Source organism: Talpa europaea (assembly GCF_964194135.1).
Source record: "Talpa europaea genome assembly, chromosome: 4".
NCBI classification, from domain to species: domain Eukaryota; kingdom Metazoa; phylum Chordata; class Mammalia; order Eulipotyphla; family Talpidae; genus Talpa; species Talpa europaea.
The window spans coordinates 53,370,721-53,396,300 of NC_140070.1; the positions used below are offsets into that span (position 1 = coordinate 53,370,721).

Sequence of the window (25,580 nt, forward strand, 5' to 3'; positions counted from 1 at the left end):
TGAATGGGCTTGAGGGTGGGGCATGTATCCACATCCCCCTGGAATGATATGAAAAATTCAACTCTGCATTTTTGTGTGCTAAAGGCCTGTGACTTTTAATCAAAAAGGTGAAGTCATTTTAAAAAATCAATGCCTCAGAAGAAATTGACTGTTCCTTTAAATTTACGTTTACTTTCTAACATAATTTTTATCACTTTTGTATATTTTCAGCTCTCGATAGGCTTTCATCACCTTTTTATACAAATTAATAGAGTTTTGGCAATGCTTAATACCATACTCTTGAAAATACCACTCGTCTTTGTACTGATTTACAAACTCATGACATTATCTTGCTTGTGAGTGATAATCTTGAATATGATAAGCAAATATATGGTATTTTACTTAGAAAAAAGGGAGAATTTGAGGTTAAATTAGAACTGAGAAAATAAAAAAAAACATACACAGAATTATTTTGTAAAGTTCTGTACTAAGTCCTCTCATTTCAACATCTACATGACAGAGGCTCAGATCTCTTCCTTGAATATCATGTGGAAAGATGATTCCTTGGTTTCCTTGGCAACCTATTTCATACCTTCATTGCTCTTGGACATTCAAGACACCGTATGGTTTATCAGAGGCACATGGGACTGGGACTCGGGCATGCTGAAAATAATATCAACCTGACACAGTGGATAGCTTACGCTGTGTCAGTTGATCTCTCTGAATATGTTTCCTTGTGTGTAAAAGAGGAATATAATAATATGAGGAAACAGGTAATACTGTCATAGAGTGTATGTATGCACATACACATATGTGATATGTGATGATTTTCAGTTCTGCTCTACTCATTGGATTGATGTAAGTGTTGAATGTGATAATGTATGTGAAAGTGCTTTTATAATGGCATATTTTCCTACCATATCATGGTGGTCTTTATTAGTCTTTGATTTTAGGCCACAAGGATGAACTGGTTTCAAAAAATTACAGTTTAGGTCATTACTATTGGTTAAGAGTACAATCTCTAGTCAGTTTGCCCTGAGATGCTTCCACTAACTGAATAAATAGACTTACAGGGAAAAATCCACCATGGTAAAAAACACAAGCAACATTGAAACATTAATGTTATTTTAAGATGCTGAAATTAATGGAAGTAAAAATTTCTAAGATTGCAGACAGTGGGTGCAGTTGGACTAATGCTGCAAATAGAATGATTCAGTTCCCATAGGACAGGTCCAGAGTCCCTTCCTGGGCCCAGCCTCACATGAAGGAAGGAATGGAAGGACTTTGGTGCTGTTATTTGTGTTATATGGCTAGTGCTTACCAACTGAGTGGTACTGGGCAAGTGTTAACCTTGGTCAGCTAGTTTATCAGCAAGAATAGATGGAACTATTATCTTTGGTGATTGTTTTAAAGATTAGAGATAATTTATATGAGGGCCTGGCACAGATTAGATGCCCTTCATATGATAGTATCAACTACAAAAAAAAATTGTGGTGTTCCATATCTGTGCATTCCTGTCTCTAGGAGAGTCTGCTGCTCTCACCTCCATTAATCAATTCATCTTTTATTCCAGATGTCTTTTATTTAAGCCTAAAACAAATCCTGACACACTTAAAACTTTTCCTCTGCATTTCCAAATTGAAACCTTAATTTAGGGGAGTTAGTATAGAATTTGCTTTAAAAACAGCTTTGTGGGCCTCCCTGGTGGCCTAGGAGTTAAGTCTCAGTGCTGTCACCATTACAGCTTCTATTCAATCCCTGGCCAGGGAGGTGACCCATATGGTGCAGCAGACTTTCCTGTCTGGCCTGCTGCTCCCCTTAGCAGTGTATTTCAGTAAAATGTGCCTGTTCTGTACCCCACTTTGTCTCTGGAAGTTCCTCTCACCCCCTGCACATCTTACCTGTACCCCAGTTCTTCATGCAAAAAAAACCCCTATTTGCTGCTATATTTTGTTTAAATCAAATAACAAAGTTTAAGTATAATATATTATGAAAAGACTACTGTATATATTCATAGGTGTAGGGGCAGGAATGGGCCAGTGCGCAGCTTTTCTATGATCCCATGCAGACTGGGTACAGGAGGAGAGAGTCCTGGAGACCTTGGTGGATTTTGCAGGCTTTTATTGGGATTTATCAGGTACACAGCAGGCAGGGGTGCTGGGGGGCCGGGAGCCTGGCAGGCCTTCCAGTCCCCAGCAAGTCTTCACTCTGGGCTCTCCAGCCTTCTCTCACGTTCTCTCTGCTCTTCTCATGGCTGTGCTTCTCTCTTGGCTTCTCTGCTCCTGCTTTTCTGCTTCTCTTCTTCTCTGTCTCTTTCTCTGCTTCTCTTCGCGTGTCTGTGATGCCGCTCTTAGAAGCCCAGTCCCAGCCCAGGTGAATCCCATCTACATATGCCCACACCATACTCCAGGTGCCCGCCATCAGGCATGCATTCAGGACCGCAGGGTTACATCATCTATCCTAATGGCAGGAGGGCAGAAAAGTCTGATACTTTTTTACCTTACCCTACAAAGGAGTGCCCAAATGTAGTATTATCTGTTTAAAGTGTTTCTCATATTTTTTTTTTTTTACAAAATAATGAAACATGCAAAAGAAAATGGAAATAATAAAACATACATATTTACTCTATCCAGATATAAGAAATGTCAGCAACTTATCATTTTATGCTTCAGCTATTTTCTGTAAAAAATAAAACAGAGACTAGATTGAAGACCCTCTCCTGTTTTATTCCCTCCCCTTGCCAGATGTTGTGAAGTTGGCATGTGTTAATTATTCTCTCCATCTATCTTCTTTATTTTTCCATTATCAAGTCCATTAATTATGTAAAATGCTGTTTGAAACACTTTCAAATTTTTACAACTGGCAGCTGTTTTATGCTTTTCTTATTTAGTATATAATTTCAAATTTTCTTCTGTTAATACAGATTATCTACTCTTTTATCTGCTGGGCAGTTTTTCACTAAATGGATATCCTATAATTATATAGTCTCCAGATGATGAACATCTAGGCTTTCCAATTTTTTTATACTTTGAACTGAGCTGTGTCTTAAACTGTATTTTGGTGTATCTGTACATGATTTTCTCTAGTATAATGTCCTAGCAGTAAAATTACTGCTTACAGAATATATGTATTTTCACCTCTTCTAGTTATATCACTTTGGAAAGCAATGGACCAACAAGAGCTTTTGATTCCTTGTGTCCTCTCCAGCACTTAATGTTATTATCATCAGTTTCACATTTTAGCAACTTGGTGGGTTTAAATGTTAGGTTATTGTTTTCATTTGCCTTTCCTATTTCCCATTTTATGTCCCTATTAAAATAATGTTTAAAATCCACAGTATTTAAGCATTGCCTCATTAAAATTATACATGTTGTAGGGTAAGTAAAAAGTATCAGGGTTTTCTGCCCTCCTGCCATTAGATTAAATGCATGCCTGATGGTGGACACCTGGAGTAGGGTGTGGGCACACGTAGGTGGGATACACCTGGGCTAAGATGGGGCTTATAAGGGCAGCATCAAGGGGATGCCGGCAGAGCAGAAAAAGAACCACCAGGAGAACAAGCTAGAGAGAGCGAGACCACATGAGAACGCCAGCGAGCCCAGAAAGAGTGAACACTTGCCTGTGAAGAGTGAAGATTTCCACCCCTGCCTGCTGTGTACCTGGTGAACTCAATAAAAGCCTGAAAAAGCCACCGAGGGCTCCAGGACTCTCCTCCTTCACCCATCTGCTTGGGTCATAGAAAACCTGCTCTGTGGCCATCCTGCCACTACACATGTATTTATGTGTGTGTGTGTGTGTGTGTATGTATATATACATATATGTATATATGTATACGTATATATATACACATATATATACGTTATGTATACGTATATATATACATATATATACGTATACATATATGTAGTCCCTTGTGCTCTGTTTTGACCCCTCTTCAACCCCTCCCCTGCTGTATACCACAAATTGGGAACATTTTTTCGACAAATAGTGTTGGGATAACAGGACAGCCATATACAAAAAAATGAAACTAGACCACTCTTTCATGCCATAAATAAAAATTAACTCAAAATGGATTAAAGGCGTGGATAGAATACATGGAATACAACTTCAGCAGAACACTCCATGACATTGGCTTCAGGCATGTCTTTGGGGACTCAAATGCAATGGCAAGGAAACAAAAGCAAAAATAAGCAGCTGAGACTAAGCTGAAAAGCTTCTGCATAGAAAAAAATAAACTGTCATCCTATTGAATGGGAGAAAATATTTGCACATCCTACATCTGGCAAGTGGCTAATATCAAGATTTGCAAAGAACTCATACAACTCAACAAAAAGAAAGCAAATGATCCAATAAAAGATGGACAAAAAAGCTAAAATGATGCTTCTTCAAAGAGAACATACAGGTGGTCAATAGGCACAGGAAAAAATGTCATCTATTATCATCCTGGAAAGGCACATCAAAACCACAACTAGATACCATCTCACACCTGTGAGAATGGCCCATATGCAAAAAACTAGGAACAAATGTTGGTGAGGATGTGGAGAAAAAGGAACCCTCATCCCACTGTTGATGGAAATATAGTCTGGTCTAGCCCTTATGGAAATCACATTAGTTTCCTGAAAATATTAAAAATAGATATTCCATATGATACACCAATACCACTTCTTGGTATTTATCCAAAGAATACAAAATCACTAATTTGAAGATATCTACACACTCCTATGTTCATTGAAGCATTGTTTTCAATAGCCAAGTTATGGAAACAACTTAGGTCTTTCTATCCCTCCCCTGCAACAGATAGTGGAGTAAGAAGATGCAACATATGTACCCAAGGGAATACTACTATAAAAACTTCACATTTGTGACAACATGGATGGAACTGGAGGGTATTATGCTAAGTGAAATAAGTCAGAATGAAAAAGAAAAATACCAGATGGTTTCACTCACATGTTGTTTATTAAGAAATAAACAAAGAGATAGACAAAACTAAACCAAAACACACTGGAAATCTGACTCTGGAATTGAAGCTACAGGTAGGGGAAAGAAAGGTATGAGGAGCAAAGTGATGTGGGGGGCCCACTGGCCTCTGGTGGAGGATTGTGAGTACTTTGGTGGTGGGTATGTTGTGGTAACATACAGCTGAAGAGGTGTCAACCTATTCCCCTAAATCATATACAATGTTGTAAACCAGTGTTACCTCTGTAATAAATTTTAATAAATTTAAATAAATTTATTAAATAATAATAAATAAAATAAATTTATTTTTATTTTATAATAAAATATATATTTTGTAATAAAATAAATTTTCTTCAAAACCTGCAAAAAAGTGAAAATGGGCCTACACATAAAAAATGTACCTCAGAGTTTTAATTACTGAAAACACCATTTTAATTTAACTGTGAAGAATGGAAAACTTCAAGTTTGAAAACAATATGTGTTCTAGAGACTGAAGTTCAAATTCTGTAATGGAAGCATCCTGGGTAGGACTTTTCTGTTCACTGTGACATGAGTTAGACTAGAATTTCTGTGTGGCTGTGAATCATTTACATAGCCCTCTTGGCTGGAATTGGGTAAAGGGGGTTATAAACTAGGAAGTAATGCCCAGGTTATTGCAGGGCCCTTAGAAGTGACTTACACATCCTGTTCTCTGACATCTTTTTGGTGTTGGTTTTGAGACTTTGTTCTGAATGAGATGTGTTGACAGGCAGTTACAATCTGGGCAATTATCTCTCGAATGTATGATTTCCTGTGACTAAATAGAACAGAAAATAGGAACAAGGTACTTTCCTGGAGACCAAAAAAAGTAGTGTAAAATTGTGCATATCATATCACAAAGCTCTTTTAATCCTTCTTTCTGCTCCCTGAGTTTCTTAGACACACTGCAGTTCTACCCTGGAAATCAGGTTCTGGGTAACTTCTGACTGGAAAACATAACAGGGAGAAGAACTTCAGCTACAGAGGTGGAAGAGGGTATATGGAAATGCCTCTGTGAAGACCGTGTGTAATTGACGATTTAGACTTAGCAGACTCCCTGGATTTGGGGCCCAACTCTGCCTTTTATTACGAAGCTTTCAACTTCAATTGTTTTAACAGTAAAAAGAGAAACGTACTATTGCCAACCTCACAGAGTTGCTGTGAGGATGAGACAATATATGTACAACTCAGTAGTGCTTGGCCTTTTGTGTGCACCTAGGAACATTTATTACTGTTGAAGGGGGAGGGGAAGTCTCCCTTGCCTTGTTTGGACTGCCATTGTGTATGAGTGTTGGGTTTTGTGGTGTTTGGGGGAGATTTTTTTTAAATAAATAATTTTTTTTCTTTTAAGATTTATTTATGATTACAAGAGCTGGGTTATAGGCCAGAGGTGCGGGAGGTGAGAGGATTCACCAGAGAGAGTGGGGAGCAGAACAGGCAGACTGACTGAGATACACTGCTGAGGGGAGCTGTGGGCGAGACAGGAGAGGTCTGCCACACTATGTGGGTTGCTCCCTGACTGGGGATTGAACTCTCACTGCAGAGACTGTGGAACAGCTTCACAGTGCTGCGCCAACCCCTTGTGCCACCAGGGAGGCCCTGGGAGAGATTTTTTGAGTCTTGTTTAATAACCTTCAAGTGTTCTTGGTTGGGTGAATGAGTTCCGGTCAGAAGATAGTTGGGATAGCATGCTTGTATTTGCTTAGGAGTCAGAGTGAAACCTTTGTCTTTGTTTCATGCAAACACAGAAACTGCACAGAAAGCTAATGAACTAGGAGAGATTCTCTCGTCTTATTTGCCTCATGTCTCCTGACCAAAGGGGTGGGCATGTGACGTGGGCTCTGCCAGTCAGACTTGACATCTTGAGAATTTGACAGATGGTGGTTGAGGCATCTGGAGACAGTGCTCCAAGCAGCACATCATAATTCATTAAAGAGAATTAATCATGTGGTTATTTTATATCATTTATCAAAAAGTCTGTTGTAATTAAGCTTGTTAGAATTTACATTTGAATCTGATTAGCATTATATTGAGTGTAGGTCTAGAGCAGACTGTTTATTAATCTTTAAATCCCCATGTTTACTCCAGTGAGATAGTGTATATTAATGGAATACTTGAATGAATTAAACCTGTGGGGTTTACATACAGGGATTTCCAAATCAGTGGATGTTGAAATGTGTTGGTGGGAACTTTGACAGTCACTGAGTGCCCAAAAAGCGAACCCCAGGTTAGTCCCCAGGTGTACATATGTGCAGGAATGTGATGACTGATGGTGGCTGGCAGGAAGATTACCATTTTGGTGGGCTGTGCAGTGAAGCTGTGGGAGAAGTCAGAGGTGAGTCCTTGTTCCTCTCTGCTTTGGCAGAGAGTTTCCTTGTTTATGTATTTGGTTTTACACAAGAGCATCAGAACTTAAAACATTCATGTAGGAAAGAATTGAGGTGCAGGAGGTGAGAGGATCCTTTTGTAAAAGGATTTTGAAAAAGTTGACCAAAATTGGTTGTGAAAGATTTAGGAAAAACAACAGATACAACCACGTGAGTTAAAAAATTTGTATGCCAGGGCCTCCCTGGTGGCACAGGGGTTAAGACACAACCTATGAAGCTCCCCGTAGCCACTGCAGCATGAGTTCAATCCTGGCCAGGGAGCTACCCACTTGGCACAGCAGACTTCTCCTGTCTCACCCGCTGCTCCCCTCAGCAGTGTATTTCAGTCAATCTGCCTGTTCTGTTCCCCACTCTGCCTCTGGTGAATCCTCTCGCCCCCTACAACTCTGGCCTGTACCCCAGTTCTTGTATATATAAATAAATAAAATCTTTAAAAAAAATCAAATGCCATCAAATTAGTTTTGTGCTGTTAAGTGGGAAGGCAGGAGAATAAACACAATTTCACATTTCAGTAAATTATATTTTGTTTTGATATAGCCTACATATAAATAAAATCATTTGGTGTTTGTCTTTCTCCTGACTTATGTCACTTAGTATGATTTCACTTCCATCCATGTTGTCAAAAAATGGCAAGCGTTCATCTTTTTTATAGCTGAGTACTGTTTTCCATGGGGCTTGGACCAGTCTACATTCCCAACAGCAGTGTAAGAGTGTTCCTTTTTCTCTATATCTTTACCAATGTTTGTTGTCTCTAGTCTTTTTGAAACTACCTGAATTTCTTTTATGAGTGCTTTGTTGCTTTGGATTAAGAGACATCCATTTTATCTTTAAAATTTTTTATGTTAAGAATTATTTTGAAAAAATACTTAATACAGAAACAGTATAACTGATACCTATGTATTTACTACTTAGATTGGTCAAATATTAAAATTTGGCTTAAGTCTACCTTTAATAAAAGAGTAATAGATCCAGCTCCAGCCCCCACAGTGCTTCTTGAGTCCCTTGCAATAGACTACCACTATTCTAACTTTGTCATTCCATCTATTTTCAAGTTTCACTGAGTGTGTGTGGCAACATAAACAAATATATTTATGTTTTATGATTTATAATAAATGCTATACTGTATTCTTTAGCCTTTTCTTATGTATTTACCTGCCTTTAGGCTGATGGAACTAGTGTCCTTCCTAAAAATGTACCTGCCCAAGGAAGGTAGATAAAATAAAGCATTCAAAATCAAATATCTTTCTAGAGCCCATACTCTCAAAAGTTCTGCATGTCATTCAAATAACATCCCTACACTCTTACTGTAAATGTCATAGATAGTTTTAAATAAAGGATGACTGCTTCATACTTCAGTATGAATGACTAACAAATCTTTAAAGTGTTAACTGTTCCACAGTTTGGTATTGGAACAAAACAGACACACAGACCAATGGAACTGAGTAGAGAGCCCAGGAATAAAACCATACTTGTATGGACAGTTGATGTTTGACAGAGGAGCAAAGAATATGCAATGGAACACGGACAGTTTGTTCAATAAATGGTACTGGGAAAACTGGACCACCACATGCAAAAAAATGAAACTAGACCACTACCTTTCACCATGCACAAAAATCAACTCAAAATGGATAAAAGAACTGAATATAAGACCTGAAACCATAAAATATATAGAAGAAAATATAGGTAAAACACTACAAGACATACATCACAATAACATCTTTAAAGACTCATCACTCAAAGCAAAGAAAGTAAAGGAAAAGATAAACACCTGGGATTACATCAAACTGAAAAGCTTCTGCACAGCAAAAGAGACATTAACCAAAACAGGGAGACACACCACTGATTGGGAAAAAAATCCTTATACTCCATTCAACTGATAAGATGCTGATCTAAAGAACTCACACAGCTCAACAAAAATAAAATAAAAATCCAGTCAAGAAATGGGCAGAAGAACTTAAAAGACATTTCTCCAAAGAGGAAATGCAAATGGACAACAGGCATATGAAAAAATGTTCAACATCCCTTATCATCAGGGAAATGCAAATTAAAACCACGTTGAGATACCACCTTACACCAGTAAGAATGGCACATATCAAAAAAACAAGCAACAACAAATGTTGGCAAGGATGTGGTGAAAAAAGAACTCTCCTATACTGCTGGTGGGAGTGCAAACTGGTCCAGCCACTATGGAAAGCCATCTGGAGATTCCTCAGCCTGCTAAAAATGGAACTACCATACGACCCGGCAATTCCACTCCTAGGGATCTACCCAAAGGACACAAAAACATTGATTCAAAAGAGCACCTATACACCTATGTTTATTGCAGCACTATTTACAATAGGTAAAACCTGGAAACAACCCAAATGCCCAAAAATAGATTACTGAATCAAGGAGATGTAGTATATATACACAATGGAATATTATTCAGCAATCAAAAAAGATAAACTCGTGCAATTTGCAGCAACGTGAATGGAACTAGAAGGAATTATGCTCAGTGAAATAAGCCAGAAGGAAAGAGAAAAATATTGGATGGTTTCACTTATACCAGGAATATAGGGGAACCAAATAAGACATCAGTGTAAAAAAATAACAACAGACAATTATAAATCAGAGATATACTGCAGGGGAGGAGGCGGGAGAGGGATCAGAGGGAGGGAGGGAGGAGCACAGGGGACTGAGGTGATGGTGCATCATTTATTAATGAGACTCCTTGTTCCAGTGTATATACTTCATTCCTTTGTCATAAATTAGTTGTTCATGAATGTGTGGTTTTATTTCTGGGCTTTCAATTCTATTCCAGTGGTCTGTGTGTCTCCTTTTGTTCCAGTACCATGCTATTTTAATTATTGCAGCCTTATAGTATAATTTTAATCCTGGAAGTGCTATTTTTGGTGCCCAGGAGGGCTGGTAGCAAGCTGGGTGGAGGGCCAAGTAGCTGGGACTGTGCCAGGCAGTGGTGAATCCGAAACAGTTTCTGGTTGCCATTATTTTTTTATATTATTAGAGCAGGAAGAATAAGGGAAGAAGGGAATATTGAAGGGCAGGTTAAGGGAAAGGCTAGCTGAGCTGGGTTCATGGCTACTTCGAGAACTCAATCTCAAGTAACCTGGACCCACTGTGGAAGGAGGGCAAGCACAGTAGCCAGGAAACTAAAAGTGCCAGTTTAGTTGCGTTGATTTCTCACAGTTGGGAGCTGTCACACTGGTAGAAAGGCAGCAAAGTCTTATTTTTTTTTTTTTAAGATTTATTTTTGATTTATACAGTAGCTGGGGTACAGGCCAGAGTTGCGGGAGGGTGAGAAGATTCACCAGAGACAGAGTGGGGAGCAGAATAGGCAGTCGGACTGAAAGCACTGCTGAGGGGTGCAGTGGGCATGGCAGGAGAGGCTTGCTCGCCATGTGGGAATCTCCCTGGCCAGCCAGGAATCGAACTGCGCTGCAGAGACTGCGGACAACTTCATAGCGCTGTGCTCAACCCGTTGCGCCACCGGGCAGGTCAGCAAAGTCTTATTGGTCTCAGGGTTGTTCCTAAACCTTTTCTGTAAAACTGTTTAAGGAGGGCTTTGCTTTAGATATTATCAATCATAAAGGACAGCTTAGACTAATTTTTGATAAAGGCCTTAAATGGTTAAGGATATTCCAAATTTGAGGGAGGGTAAAGATCAGATCTAATTTCTTCCTTAACTTTCCCAAATATGTATTTGGTCATCTACATTTGAGTATTAGTGAGGGGAAAAGAAGGTTTTAATTCATGAAAGAAGAGTTCACTTAATAGGATATGGACTTTTTTAAAAAGCAGAGGAGGAAAGGAGTGTTGAAATTATTGAAAAATATATAGGACAAAATCTGTGGGAAAAATATATATATACAGAATAAATCATAATCTGTCCAGTTGTGGGTCTTTGGCCAATGATCCTTGCTACCTCTGAACTGCATCCTCTGGTTTGATTTTGGAACCTGATCTCTTCACACTGTCAGTCTCAGGCATTCACATATGTATGCTTCAGTGTGCTAGGTGATTGGGTACTAGTTATGTAATGCCATCTTTTCTAAAATTGTAAAGTGAATTCTAGAGGCAGTGTATTCTAGAGTGTATTCATCATCAGGACTGACAAATTTATGTGTTTGATTAATAGTAGTTGAACTAGCTAAAAATTTCCCCCCAAACTTTAGCAGGTACTTTACAGAGGTTGATTGCTTTAAAAGTGCAAATAATTATTTCACAATATATATTGTGTACTTGACATTATGTACATTATTGTATGTCTATTATGCAAATAAACATTTATGACTTTTATGTTACTTGTTATCAGATTATATTAGAGAAACTACAGAGCATCTTATGACCTGGAGGCAGGAATGAGATAGAATCAGGTTCAACCACAGTTGAGCTATAAGATTGTGGAATTATTCACTTTGAGACCCTGAGAAAGTTATTTAATCCCATGAAGCACCCCTTTTCTCAGTTGCCAAAATGGGTACAAGGACCTACCTCAGAGTAGTAAAGATAAACTGAGAATAGATGCAAACACTTAGGACAGTGCTTTGCACATTCATCATCTAAGTGTGGGACTTGCACAAAAAATGAATTGATTTTCTAGTTATAGAATCCTTGGGCTTCTCCAATATTATGTAATACTTTGAATATTCAGTTGGTTGGAAACATTTTCTTTGATAATTTTTTAAAAAGTCAGTGCTTTTTTGATTGTAGCAGAAACATTTTTTTTTTCATTAAAAAAATCAGAGTAACCAATTTTTTGGGGGACCATGTAACCAGAATAGCCTTCGATATATCAAATCAAACAATGGTATTTTCTTAACCAACAGTATATGTTATTTCCAATAAGTTTATTATACTATGTAAAAATGTTTGTTAAAGAATAATATAGGGCCTCCCTGGTGGCGTAAGGGGTTAAGCACAATACTGTGAAGCTATCTGCAGTCTCTGTAGCATGAATTTGATCCCTGGCTAGCCAGGGAGCTATCCACATGACGCAGCAGACATCTCCTGTCTCACCGGCTGCTCCCCTCAGCATTGTACTTCAGTCAGTCCACCTGTTCTGTTCCCCACTCTGTCTCTCGTGAATCCTCTCACCTCCCGCACCTCTGGCCTGTACCCCATTTCTTGTATGCATAAATAAATCAATCATTTTTTTAAAAAAGGAATAATCATATACTGTACCTAGATTTTTAAGAATCATAATTTTGCAAAAACTTACCAAAATATTAATATTATATATTTATACATCAGGCTATATTATAAGAGGTAATATAGTTTCCATTAATCTATTTTTAAATCTTTTAAATCTTCCTGTGTTTGTGGAACGTTATAAATTATTGCACTATATTAATCATTATATTTTGCTTTGTAAGGGAAATGTAAGTGTTCTCATTTAAAAATATAAAATATAGATAGATACAGGCATTTTATATATCTATGTATCTTTCTTACCTTTATCAGTACTCAATAATGTGTATCTTTGGACTGCTAGTATTGTATTTTTTTCAATATTTTATCACAGTTGTTTCCTTTTTTAGCATATAGTCTAAAACAGTGAATATAAAAAGTATATAATGAAAAGTATATCCTTTCCCACTTTTTTGCAATCACCCATTTTCTCTAGAAAGGCTATCACGGTTACCTTTTTCTTGTATCTTTCTGAAAATGTTTTGTAAACATACAGCTGATATAGTTCCTCATCCCCTACCATACCTCCTCTTTTACACCTTGCTTTCTTTTTTTAAGAGTATATCTTAAAGAGCAAAGAGCAGTCTATATTTTTCTCTGCGGGGGGCCTTGCTGCCCCAACCAGCTAAGACACTGGTAAACAAAAGAAAGGGCCTCACTGTGGGGCTGGTGCTGAGCATTTTTCTTTGTTTCAGTTAAATCCCAAAGGACTTGAAGCAACTTCTTTATATTATATTTATTATACATCACATAATATCATATATTATAAAACCAAAGATTTAAAAATAAGAAACATAATTTTGTAAAGGTAAATATTGCCCGATTATGGGAGAATAAAATCATTTTATGTAATTAACAAATGACAAATTTGCAAAAGTAGAACCCCAGGTATTTAGTTTCAAATATAAGGTCAACACAAGAACTGTTAATTTGTATCCTTTCTGTGGAGTGCAAATCTAAAATTGGACCACTATTTTTAAGGCTTGAGGCAAGGTACTGGAACCTTTTTGAATACAGGAAAGGATGTACAGGATGACCAAACCACAGAGATTCAAAGCTAGCCGCAACAGAATTAGCATTTTGCATATGTGGGGGATTATGCTTAAAAATCCTAAAAGAGACTATTTTATCTTGAAATTTCAACAGAAAACGAGTTTGTTTTAAATATAGTAAAGCATTTTAAAAGTGGGAATTCAATAAGTTGTAAATATTTAATGCTAAGATGTTACTTTAAGGAATAAGATGAATTACATCTAAACTCCTTTTTTCTACTCTACTGATTGAGTTCTCCAGACTCTTTTAAAACAGTGTAGAATTAAATAGTAGGCAATGGCATATATTTTTAAAATTAAAAAAAAAATTACTTGTATAATTGGAATGAGAGCCCAGATAACCGTGTAAGATAAACATCTGTCATTTTGAAAGAACACTGAAAATTGTAACCAGATTCTATACAGATCCCAAGAGACAGATTAACCAAACTCTTACACAGCTTCACACAATTTTAATATGATCAGTGAAACATTTTAGTGAATAAAATAGTGTGCTTTTTAACAATTGTGTGCTTCCCTGTCATTTCAAAGAGGGTTTTGGGAGGAACCAGAGCTCTTAACGCTGTCACCAAAGATGGAATATACTCCTAGGATGTGACAGTCACTCAGAAGTGCTGTGTTTTCCTAAGGAGATGCAAGAACCTTATGTCCATGACTGGTGATGTGCACAAGTAAATAAATGTCTCCCAAGTTTTAACAACTCCAAAAAAAAGTGTGCTTCCCTGACAAATTATAAATATTCAGGGATGATGTTGAACCTCCTATAAATATATATATATATTTTTAAAGATTTATTTATTTATACAAGCATTTATTTACTTATACAAGCACTATTTATTTATTTACTTATTTATACAGTCAGAGGCGCGGGAGGGTAAGTGAGAGAATTCACCAGAGCCAGAGCAGAGAGCAGAACAGGCAGAATGATGAAACACACTGCTGAGGGGAGCAGTGGGCGGCAGGAGAGGTCTGCGCACCATGTGGGACCCTCGCCCAGCAGCCGGGGATCAAACCAGCGCTGCAGAGGCTGCGGGCAGCTTTGCAACCCAGCGCTCAACCACTGCGCCACTGGGGAGGCCCCTCCTATAAATATATTTAAAAACAATTTCCCACTTAGCTTTCATTCTTGGTATCTTATAAAGAACTCATTTTCATTTATTTGCAGAGCTGCCTATTAACTCTCTAATATAATTAAGTATAAATAAAAGGAATGTAGCATGATTTTTATTCATGTTTAACTATATTGAATAGCCAAACCACTAAGCCTTAAAAATCTAAGTAATGCAATCTTGAGGTATTTATGTCACAAAAATAAATGTGGATATGTATAAAGATTTATCTGCAGGGCTGTTATTGCAGCTTCTTGTATAATTAAAAATTGGAAGCAATGCAAATATCCTGAAACAAGGGATTTGCCAAATAAGTTGTGATAAAGGACTTGGAGAAGTACAATGTATTAGGACCAACAAAATTAAAATATAGTATACTCACATTTTTCACACCCTAAAGGTGTACAGATGTGCATAAAAAAGGAGAAAAGAAAACATATCACAAACAGATAAAAAAAAATGATACTAATTGCTATTTCTGGATAGCATTATCAGGAATTTGAATGTTCATTTTAGGCATTTGTAATCAATGATTTTGTACAATGAGTACGACCTGCTGCTTTTCTTCCAATCTAGTTATATATCTATACATACACACACTCTCGTGTGTACACACACACATAAAAATTGTAGCCAGATTCTATACAGATCCCAAGTGATATATACATACATATATATGTGCATATACACACACACATATTTTCATTTTGGTTTTGTTTTGCCTGCTCAGAATAAGAGCATCTGGCACATCTGGGAAGGTCCCCTTACGTAGGGACAGGGAAAAGAAGAGACAGATGGTTGAATACTGTAAAACTGAACAATGGAGCTACGAACTACAGTCCAATGCTCAGATTCAACTTCTTTCTTTTTGTGGATATTATTCATGTCTTAAAATAGGAGGAAGACAGGGAACAGGGGAAACAGGGACCAGGAAAAAAAATAAAAAGAAAAAGAACTAGCAGGCAAACTATAAATCAGAGACATTCTGCAGGGAAGGAGGAGGGAGAGGGATCAAAGCAGGGGAGGAAAAGAGCACAAGGGGCCTACGATAATGGTGCATGGTTCATGGGTGCCTTGGCTGTGGTAATTTTATGGGAATTATACCTGAGAGGAGAATGAACAATGATGTAAAAAAAAAAAAAAAGAAAAAGAAAAAGAAAAAATTTTACTTTCTAACTGCATCTTTTACAAGTGCCATACTTTTCCCTCAAACTTAAAATGCTTATTTTAGTGAAAGAGTGGGGTAAAGTATAAATGAAAATTACACCAGCTATTGAGAAGTGCTTGCACCCTGAGTAAGAACAGGGCATGAAAACGTGTATTTCTTTTCCTTACTGAATTTCAAATGTCTGGCCAACCTGTGCTGGGAAAGAGTGTCACCAGGGGGCCTATTTATTCATCTTTATCAGCCAGACCTCTCAGCTAATTTTACTGGATATTTCATTGCCTGTGTACTTTGTGTGACTTAGACAAATGTTTCCGAAGGGTTAATATTTTATTTATAACGTTGTTTTTTTCTAGGTATAAAGACCAGAAGGTATTATTACTTGTTCAGAGATGGAAAACACTACCACGGTCATTTCTCGGGAGGAGCTGGAAGAACTACAAGAAGCATTTAATAAAATAGGTATGTTTGAGAAAAAACTAAATATGATGTTCCCAGTGTGCTTGATACCACACTTCCAGGAATGGAACAATATCCTTATGCTTTTGTCACCACCCACTTACCCCCAGATTTCTTTCCTTTTTACCCCTAACTAGGTTTCACTGGATTCTTTCTGAAAGATAAACTAAGACTGGCTTGAATTTCTAGGAGAACTGAACTTTGAAATCTTTGATCATTTCTTTGTAGGAACAATCCAGGTTAATGAATGACAGTGTAACTGAATATGCTTAACATGATATCCTTATTACAGAGAAGAATATAGAAACACTTCCTTGTCAACAACTGAACCCTAATCTTCATAAGTTTATCACTAACAATACCATTTCCTGACTTCATGCAGAATATTTTTGAATCCTGATACTGCCTTTAAAAGCCATATGTCTATTTTCCTTCTCCCTCATGCACAATTTAGAAAAAATCTGAGTGTTTTTTTTTTTTTAAGGCCATATGTCTTCTTTTTCTTCTTGCACTTGTTAAAGCCAGTCATAATTTTGTCTTTATGACATTATTGTGTTGTCAGCTTTGGATTTTTTTCCAAAAAAATTCCTTCATACTATATTGGATCATGGTTCTTCCACATTTTGCTCTTAGGAAACCTCTAGCCACATGGAGATTATAAATACCATCTTTTGTGGTAATCTACAGATGCAGGCAGTGAACCCAGTGAAAGGTGAGTGCAGTGCAGTGCATAGACACTAGGACAGTGACACCAGCAGCCCAACCCTGACTCAGAAGCCCCCTTCTTTTCTGCAGCAGGGTACTTGTGAAAAACAGTCAGCTGGAGGACCAGCCTGGATATCAGATCACTGTTGATCCTGTGCCTGGATTTCTCATAAATGGACTAAGTAATGACTAAAATTAATGTAGATGAAATGCAATGCAGAATGACATTCAGACACCAATATAAAGAAAAAAAAATAAGTTTAAAAAATGAAACTTGCCCTCCAAAATAATAAAATCAAAAAAGGAAGCTGTCAGAAAGCTTCTGACTTATAAATCTTTGTTATGAGATAGTGAATTTTATAAATCTCTGCACCCTTCTACTTATTGTACAGCCATCCCCAGAGTAATGCAAACCCTCAGAATTTATAGCTTACATAGTGACTGAATTAGACTCATAGAGAGTACCTTGATCTTGGTCTTTTCTTTTTGTTGGGGGTAGTGATTTTGTCATTAGAGGTTGGCAGGAATAGGATATGATTTTAAAAATACATTCTCAATAATGAATTTTATAGAATATTGTATGGAGTGCCCAGAGTCTTTTCAAGCAGAAAATTGGCGATTATGGGAACATTCTGTGCATTTTTAGCATTGAAACAGAGAAATAATAAAAATATATGGCATGGCCTCCCCTGGTGGTGCAGTGGTTGACTGCTGGGCTGCAAAGCTGCCCACAGCCTCCACAGCGCAGGTTTGATCACCGGCCGCCGGCAAGGGTCCCACATGGCTCACAGACCACTCCTGCTGTGCCCGCTGCTCCCTTCAGGAGTGTATTTCGTCAGGCTGCCTGTTCTGTTCCCCACTTTGGCTCCCGTGCTTCTGACTGTACCCAGTGCTTGTATAAATAAATAAATCTTAAAATAAATATATATATATGACAGTTTAGTTACAGTTTGGTCACTTGAACAAAAGTGCTACAAGGTCTAGGTAAAATGAATGAATTAGAAATCTATTTTCTTTGTTTAGCACGTTAATTTTAATCTTTATGATTCATGAACACATAATCTTGGAATATTTATTGGAACACATAATCTTGGAATATTTATTCTGTTTGAGGGAAATGTAGACATTAGCAGAATAAATACTTGTTTATTTACAAGCGAAGTTGCCACTTGTGAACACAGTACTCTCTCTGTTAATTTGTACCAAATAACTTTTCTCAGGAGCAGAGAGAGGGACACACCCATCCAACCTTACTAGATATTTTTGGATCTCCAGGGAGAAATGAGGGGCTAAAATTTTTGTTTTGTTTCTTTTTTAAATTGAGGTCAGTATATGTAACATAAAATTTACCATTTTAATCATTTCCAGGTGTATGATTCAGTAACGTCATGTAAATTCACATTGTTGTGAAATTACCACCACCATCCATCTACAGAATGTTGTCATTTCCCCAAACTAAAACTTTATACCCATTAAATAGAAATAATATTCTATTGTATGTACCACATTTTGTTTATCAGTTCACGAATATTTGAATTGTTTCTATCTTTTGGCTATTGTGAATTACGCTACTGTGGACTTGGGTGTACAAATATCTGTTCAAGTGTCTGCTTTCAGTTATTTTTTTTTTTTTTAGAGGTTTCAGATTGTGTGAAGGATTTTATTTATTTATTTATTTATTTATTTAAGATTTATTTATTCATTTATACAAGCACTGGGTACAGTCAGAAGCGTGGGAGGGTGAGAGAATTCACCAGAGCCAGAGCGGGGAGCAGAGCAGGCAGAAGGACCGAAGTACACTGCTGAGGGGAGCAGCGGGCGGCAGGAGAGGTCTGCGCGCCATGTGGGACCCTCCTCCGGTGGCCGGGGAGCAGCTGGGGATCGAACCGGCGCTGCAGAGGCTGCGGGCAGCTTCACAACCCAGCGCTCAACCGCTGCGCCACCAGGGAGGCCCTGCTTTCAGTTATTGTGGGTGTGTACTCAGAAGTGGAATTGTGGGATATGTAGTAATCTATGTTTAATTTTTTGAGGAACCATCTTGTTCCCATAGTGGCTGCATCATTTTACATCCCTCCTTGTCAGTACTTGTTATTTATTTATTTACTTTTTGGTAATAGCCATCCTCATAAGTATGAAGTGTTAACTCATGATTTTGATTTGCATTTTTCTTGATGATTAATGATGTTGAACATGTGCTTATTGGCCATTTGTATATTTTCTTTGGAAGAATGTCTATTGAAGTCCTTTGTTTTGTTTTTTTGGTTGATGAGTTGTAGGGAAGTCTAATTTCTTTGGAAACTGTCATGTAAGTCTATCTAACCTAGCCCTTGATTTTCTCATTTTAAAAATTGGAATAGTAAAATTAATGATTTAAAATTGTGACAAGGATTCCGTGAGATAAGGTAAAAGTTCTTAACAAACCACTTGGCGCAGAATATGTGCTCTAAATGGTTTCTGGTATTTCTTGTTATGTTACATGCAACTCAGGAGTCACAGAAATGGAGATGGGATTTTAGGATACAGATCTGTCAATATTTAGAGCCCTAGCTTTTAACTGTTCTTACTAGTTTAGTGTTATGGTTAGCATTTAAATAACTTTTCTTCAATCTTACTTATTTTTAAATACTCCCTACCAAAGTGCTAGTATAGAAGAAAGATAGCTAGTTTATTTATCTACTTCAGAATTATAGGAAATAATTTTGAACTGGTGATGCACTAGATAGTGAGATTTTGCTCTAAATTTAAAGAAAGCAATGTTGTTATTGCAATGTCAAGCAGTTTAGCTTTCTAGATGACATTTGAGATAATAGTTCTATTTTCATTATTGGTAAGGTCTGGTTTAGAAAATTTACATTGTCCTGAATAGTATGAATTCTGAAACCTTCACGTAGAAGTTCAAGTTTGTCTTTATCATTAATTCAGTTATAGAGATGATAGCTTTTTCTCTTGGAGGAAAAAGAAATAAGGAACAAAGCAACTATTAGCAAATGAACAAAGAGAGTCTACACAAGGTAGATCCAGGCAACTAACCAAACAATCCAAAGTTCTGTTGCCAACTGTGGGCTAAAGTGTTTTCTGTCACCGTTGTTCTTTATCAAGAAGTTATGTCCAGACTCTGGAAAAAACACAGGCATGGGCACCCAGAAAACTTTTCAAAAGCCCAAATAAAGGTGTGAAATGATTTCTTGAACACTTGGTCTCAAAATGACATCAACCTGAGTCAGCTTACATAATAGTATCATAAATACGTAATGAAGAAGCAATGAATTATTGACAAATGAAACAACTGCCACCAAGTGAAATGTAGCCCAGAGGAAATGCCTTGTGTGTATTTTACATGGTGCACATATTGTATACAGAATGTGGGGCTGCTGTATCCACTTTGTAGATTCCATGAAGAAGTAAAGTCTGGATAAGGGTTCCCTCATGGTTATTGCTGCTTTATATTCCTAGATATTTGAAACTATACCATACTTAATTCTTTGAAACACCATCATGTATTGAACCTGAGTTTTTCATCTGTTAGAGCACTGCTCATAATTATGTATATTAGTCCTAAATTATGAGGAGAAAGTCCATTGAGAAATAGGAGTTTTGGGATAAAATGTATGGAACATTTTGTACAGTTCAGTGCAGGAGAAGAAATTACTACATTTTGAGAGGTTCTGTTTGCCTCTGAATCTCCCAGATGACCTTCTGAATACACAACTTCAGCAAAGAGTACAAGTGATATTTGATAGCTCATACTAAAGTATATTAGTTATATATATATATTACAGATATATATAATATATTGTATATGTTATAATATATATACTATATATATTGTATATATATTACAGATATTGACAACAGTGGGTATGTCAGTGACTATGAACTTCAAGACCTGTTTAAGGAAGCAAGCCTCCCTCTGCCTGGCTACAAAGTTCGTGAGATCGTAGAGAAAATTCTAGTAGTTGCTGACAGCAGCAAAGATGGCAAAATCAGCTTTGAAGAGTTTGTGTCTGTAAGTACTCTAAATCATCTGATTATTTTGTTTTGAGTTAAATTTTAGTAATGTCATTGCTCTCATTGGTTAAATCTGACTGCGGAGACCAGAAATAGCATTGCTTTAAAATGATAACATCATCACTGCCACAATTTTCACAAACAATTCATAAAATAAATGAAAAAAATATCATTCTGAAATTCCTGGAAGGAATTCGTACTTGTGCCCCAGTAGAATTACAATTGAATTCAATGCTCAGTGATTACCTGTATGTGCAGAATATTATAATAGCGTAGTACTGGGTCTTGAGAAACAGAGTATTTCTTGTAACTGGGATAGCTAAGATATGTAAGGGGTCTGTCCTGGAAACATTATTTCCTTGTAATGTTATGTTTTCAGTTTCATCAAATGCCAGGTAAATTTTGATGCTACCTAGATGATTAAGCTAACTCCAGGCTCAGGGAACTGAACAAAATAAAAAATAATATATGACTCACAGAAGGAAAAAGAAAAATATTGGATTATTTCACTTATAGGAGGAATATAGGGGAACCAAATAAGATATCAGGGGAAAAAATAATAACAATACAAAACACAGTGCAACAAAACCAAACAAACAGACAATTATAAGCCAGAGACATCCTGCAGGGGAGGAGGAAAGGGAGGGATCAGAGGGAGGGATGGAGGAGCACAGGGACTGCGATGATGGTGCACGGGTGCATTGGTGAAGGAAATTCTATGGGGACTACACCTGAGGGGGGGGGCCAAAGAAAAGCAAACATTGTTTAAAAATGAACAGTGCTATAAAAATATATATTAAAAAATAAAAATAATGTGACTCAACCAATAAAAGAAAAATAGATTATAAAACCGAATATTGAATATCATATATTTCAAACTGCTCCAGCCAAGAGAGATGAGTTGGCTAAATTGCTATCCCTGACTGGCAGTTGAGCCTAGGCTTTATATATTTCCCTCAGCACAACCATTACCATATTTTTCATATGAAAATATAACCATTAATATAATTGAATAAATACTTATGAAATATATATTATCTGGTATTGCTTCTTTTTCCCCCCAAAGATTTATTTTTATTTATTAATATGGAGAAGAACTGGGGTGTAGGCCAATGGTGTGGGGAATGAAAGGATTCATCAGAGACAGAGAGGGGAGCTGAACAGGTGGATCTACTGAAATACAGTGCTAAAGGGAACAGCAGGTGAGACAGGAGAGGTATCCTGCACTACATGTGGGTTAACTCTCTGGCCAGGGTTCAAACTCAGGCTGCAGCCATGAAGCATGAGAGTGCTGAGACTTAATCCCTGTGCCACCAGGGAGGCCCCCGGTATTGCTTCTTTATTCATTTAGCAAATCTTTGCTCTCCTTTCTTACCAGGAACTTCACTAGGCACTGTGAATAATATGACAAACAAAAAGTTATTTGGCCTTGCTTTCATGGTGTTTACATGTGGGATAAAGGGAATCACACAAATGAATAAAAGATAACAACTGTGATCATTGCTATGAGCCCATGTTCAAGTCCCATGAGAATTTGTAGTGGAACATTGATCGTGGTGAGGAGACTAAAGAACGTTGTGACTCAGGGAAACTAAACACTGTCCTAAATCTGTGAAGACTGAGCTGAGATATGAAGAAAGATGATAAACAAATGAAAGGGGTGAGGTGAGGGAAATGAATAATATTCTAGGTAGGCAGGTGGAGGTGACAGCCTGTGTAGAGACTTGTGGCTTTAAGAATAGTAAATACTGTCCAGCAATCAAGGAAAAGGCCATTGTGACTGGGGCTGAGATGATATGGGTAAAAAATGTGGCTGTGCTGGAGAAGTAGTCAGGGTTAGATCACACAGGGTCTTGCAGGATTTTCATTATTTTCTAAGAGCAGAAGACAGCCAGTGCAGTAATAGGAATAGAGTGTGAAGTGACAGGATCAGATTTGCATCTTTAAAAACTCTCTGCTGTTGGGCCTCCCTGGTGGTGCAAGGGGTTAGCAGCACTATGAAGCTATGCACAGCCACTGTAGCATGAGTTCGATCCCCGGCCAGGGAGGTGACCCATATGGCACAGCCAACCTCCCCTGTCTCGCCCGCTGCTCCTCTCAGCAGTATATTTCAGTCAGTCCGTCTGTTCTGCTCCCCACTCTGTCTTTGGTGAATCCTCTCACCCACCATACCTATGGCTTATACTCCAGCTCTTTATGCATAAATAAATAAAATAAATCTTTAAAAAAAACTCTCTGCTGTCAGGAGAACTGATTGAATTCCTTTTTGTCAGTCTCTAGAGTTCAATAAGAGAAAACTGGATAGGTGTAACAGAAATAATCCTTTATTTCCTAGAAGGGCTGACTTTTTTATTTTAACATATATACATTTGAGATATTCAGACAGTGAAATACCTCCATCAGGCATTTAAAAATCTTTATCATGTAGTTATTTTTTATTCTGTGGCAAGTCTAGAAGAAAAAAAATTTTTTTAAGATTTATTTATTTTTATAAAAGAACCGTGGTACAGGCCAGATGTGCAAGTGGGTGAGAGGATTCACCAGAGACAGAGCAGGGAACAGAACAGGCAGACTGAAGAAATACACTGCTGAGGGGAGCAGCGGGCGAGCCAGGAGAAGTCTGCTGTGCCATGTGGGATTCTTGCTGGCCGGCTGGGATGGAACCCACGCTGCAGAGGCTGGGGACAGCTTCACAGTGCGGCGCTCAACCGCCTGCGCCACCAGGGAGGCCCTAGAAGAGTAATTTTAGTATGTTCAATTTAAGCTTACTTATAACAAAATTTCTTCTAGTGTTTAGGATGTAACCTTTGGCCATTTTATGTTATTGGTAAGATAGGAATTAATTGTGTACACTAGCAATTAGTGTAAGAAAACCGATTAATACTTATTTTGATGTGATTTCAAATAAGTAAGTCTCACTATCTTCATGTTGCAATTTTTATGATTCTCTGTTCAAGTCTCAATTTTATTTTTATCTCTATCCAGCTAATGCAAGAGTTAAAAAGCAAAGATATCAGCAAAACATTCCGAAAAAGAATTAGCAAAAAGGAAGGAATTACTGCTGTTGGAGGAACATCATCCATCTCCAGTGAGGGCACACAGCATTCTTACTCAGGTAACTTCCCATGCCAAATTTGATCTTTTAGTCATTGATTCATTCTGTAACTTCCATATTTTATCAAATCTGAGATGTTGTTCATTGTAGTAAACGCCATATTTTTTTGTGTACCATTGAGGGACAATCAGACTAAATGATATGTGTCATCAAATTTGAAACATGTTTCAGTTTCACAGATGTCAGAATGACAAGTCCTAGAACCATTGAAATCAATGAATTCCCACTATGTGTCAGGCGCAGCATATAACAAAGAAATTAGAAGCTACAACATAGGAGTTATTTGTATCTCAGCATTGAATATGTTTAATCATGACTTTCAAATGGATTTTTAATCCTGACTGGTGAGGTGAATTTCCTTTTAACCTGATCTAGGAATGGTGGAGAGGTTTAGTGCAAGGACTTTTCACTTTCATTATCCAGGAGCAAAGATTACTGATACATCTTTTATCAAGCAACCAAATGACCAAAGAGCACAGCATCCTGATTTGCATGATCTGATAGAATTTCTGGGGTTTTGCCCAGTGGGGAAATCCCATCACTTTAACTCTTTAAAAAAAATTTATTTCTTTAATAGAAGAACTGGGGTGCAGGTCAGAGTTGTGGGGGTGAAAGGATTCACCAGAGGCAGAGTGGGGAGCTGAACAAGTGTGAATCTACTGAAATACACTGCTGAGGGGAGCAGCAGGCAAGACTGGAGAGGTCTGCTGTGCCAATGGGTTACCTCCCTGGCTGGGGATGGGACTCAGCCCTTTGTAGTGGTAGTACTGAGACTTAAACTCTAGGACACCAGGGAGACCCAACTTTAACTCTTAAGATGAGGTGTCTTGTCCATGTTAAGCTTCTCAGGGTTGAGATATCTAAAAACCTTTGGCCATGTCCCCTATTGCTTATGACAACATAATTAGAACTATGCTTTTTAAATTTTTTACAAATTAAATTTATTTTTTTCTAAAGATTTTTTTTAAATTTATTTATTTATACAAGCAGTGGGTACAGTCAGAAGAGTGGGAGGGTGAGAGAATTCACCAGAGTCAGAGCAGGGAGCAGAACAGACAGACTAAGAACACTGCAGAGGGGAGCAGCGGGCACGACAGCAGAAGTCTGCGCGCATGTGGGACCCATGCCGGCAGCCGGGGATGGAACCGGCACTGCAGAGGCTGCGGGCAGCTTTGCAGCCCAGCGCTCAACCACTGCACCATCAGGGAGGCCCACAAATTTAAATTGTTACTATAACTTTGCTCCCACTTTCTTCCTTTGAGATCTGAGTCTCTTGATTCTCTTCCTTTCTAACTGGATTTTCCTCTAACAGTGTCTTCACCCTTTGTTTATTTTTTCTGAGCTTTTCCTACTAGGGAAGTATAATGGTAAAGGCAGTGGTCTATAACCACTCTGTCCATTTTTTAAAAAAATTATTTATTTTCTTTCTTTGTTAATGTA

At 37.6% G+C, this 25,580-nt stretch overlaps 1 protein-coding gene across 1 annotated transcript in view; it reads left to right on the forward strand.

Annotated features, from left to right (window-relative positions):
- Positions 1–15,817: 15,817 nt before the first annotated feature.
- Positions 15,818–25,580, forward strand: part of PLS1 (plastin 1) — a gene marked incomplete at its 3' end in the record, with an annotated part of 44,260 nt that continues 34,497 nt past the window's right edge. The window contains exons 1-3 of the mRNA XM_084231262.1: positions 15,818–16,315; positions 20,860–21,023; positions 24,011–24,140. Of these exons, the coding sequence (XP_084087388.1) occupies positions 16,246–16,315; positions 20,860–21,023; positions 24,011–24,140 (364 nt within the window). The 5' untranslated portion in view covers positions 15,818–16,245. The remainder of the gene's footprint in view (positions 16,316–20,859; positions 21,024–24,010; positions 24,141–25,580) is intronic.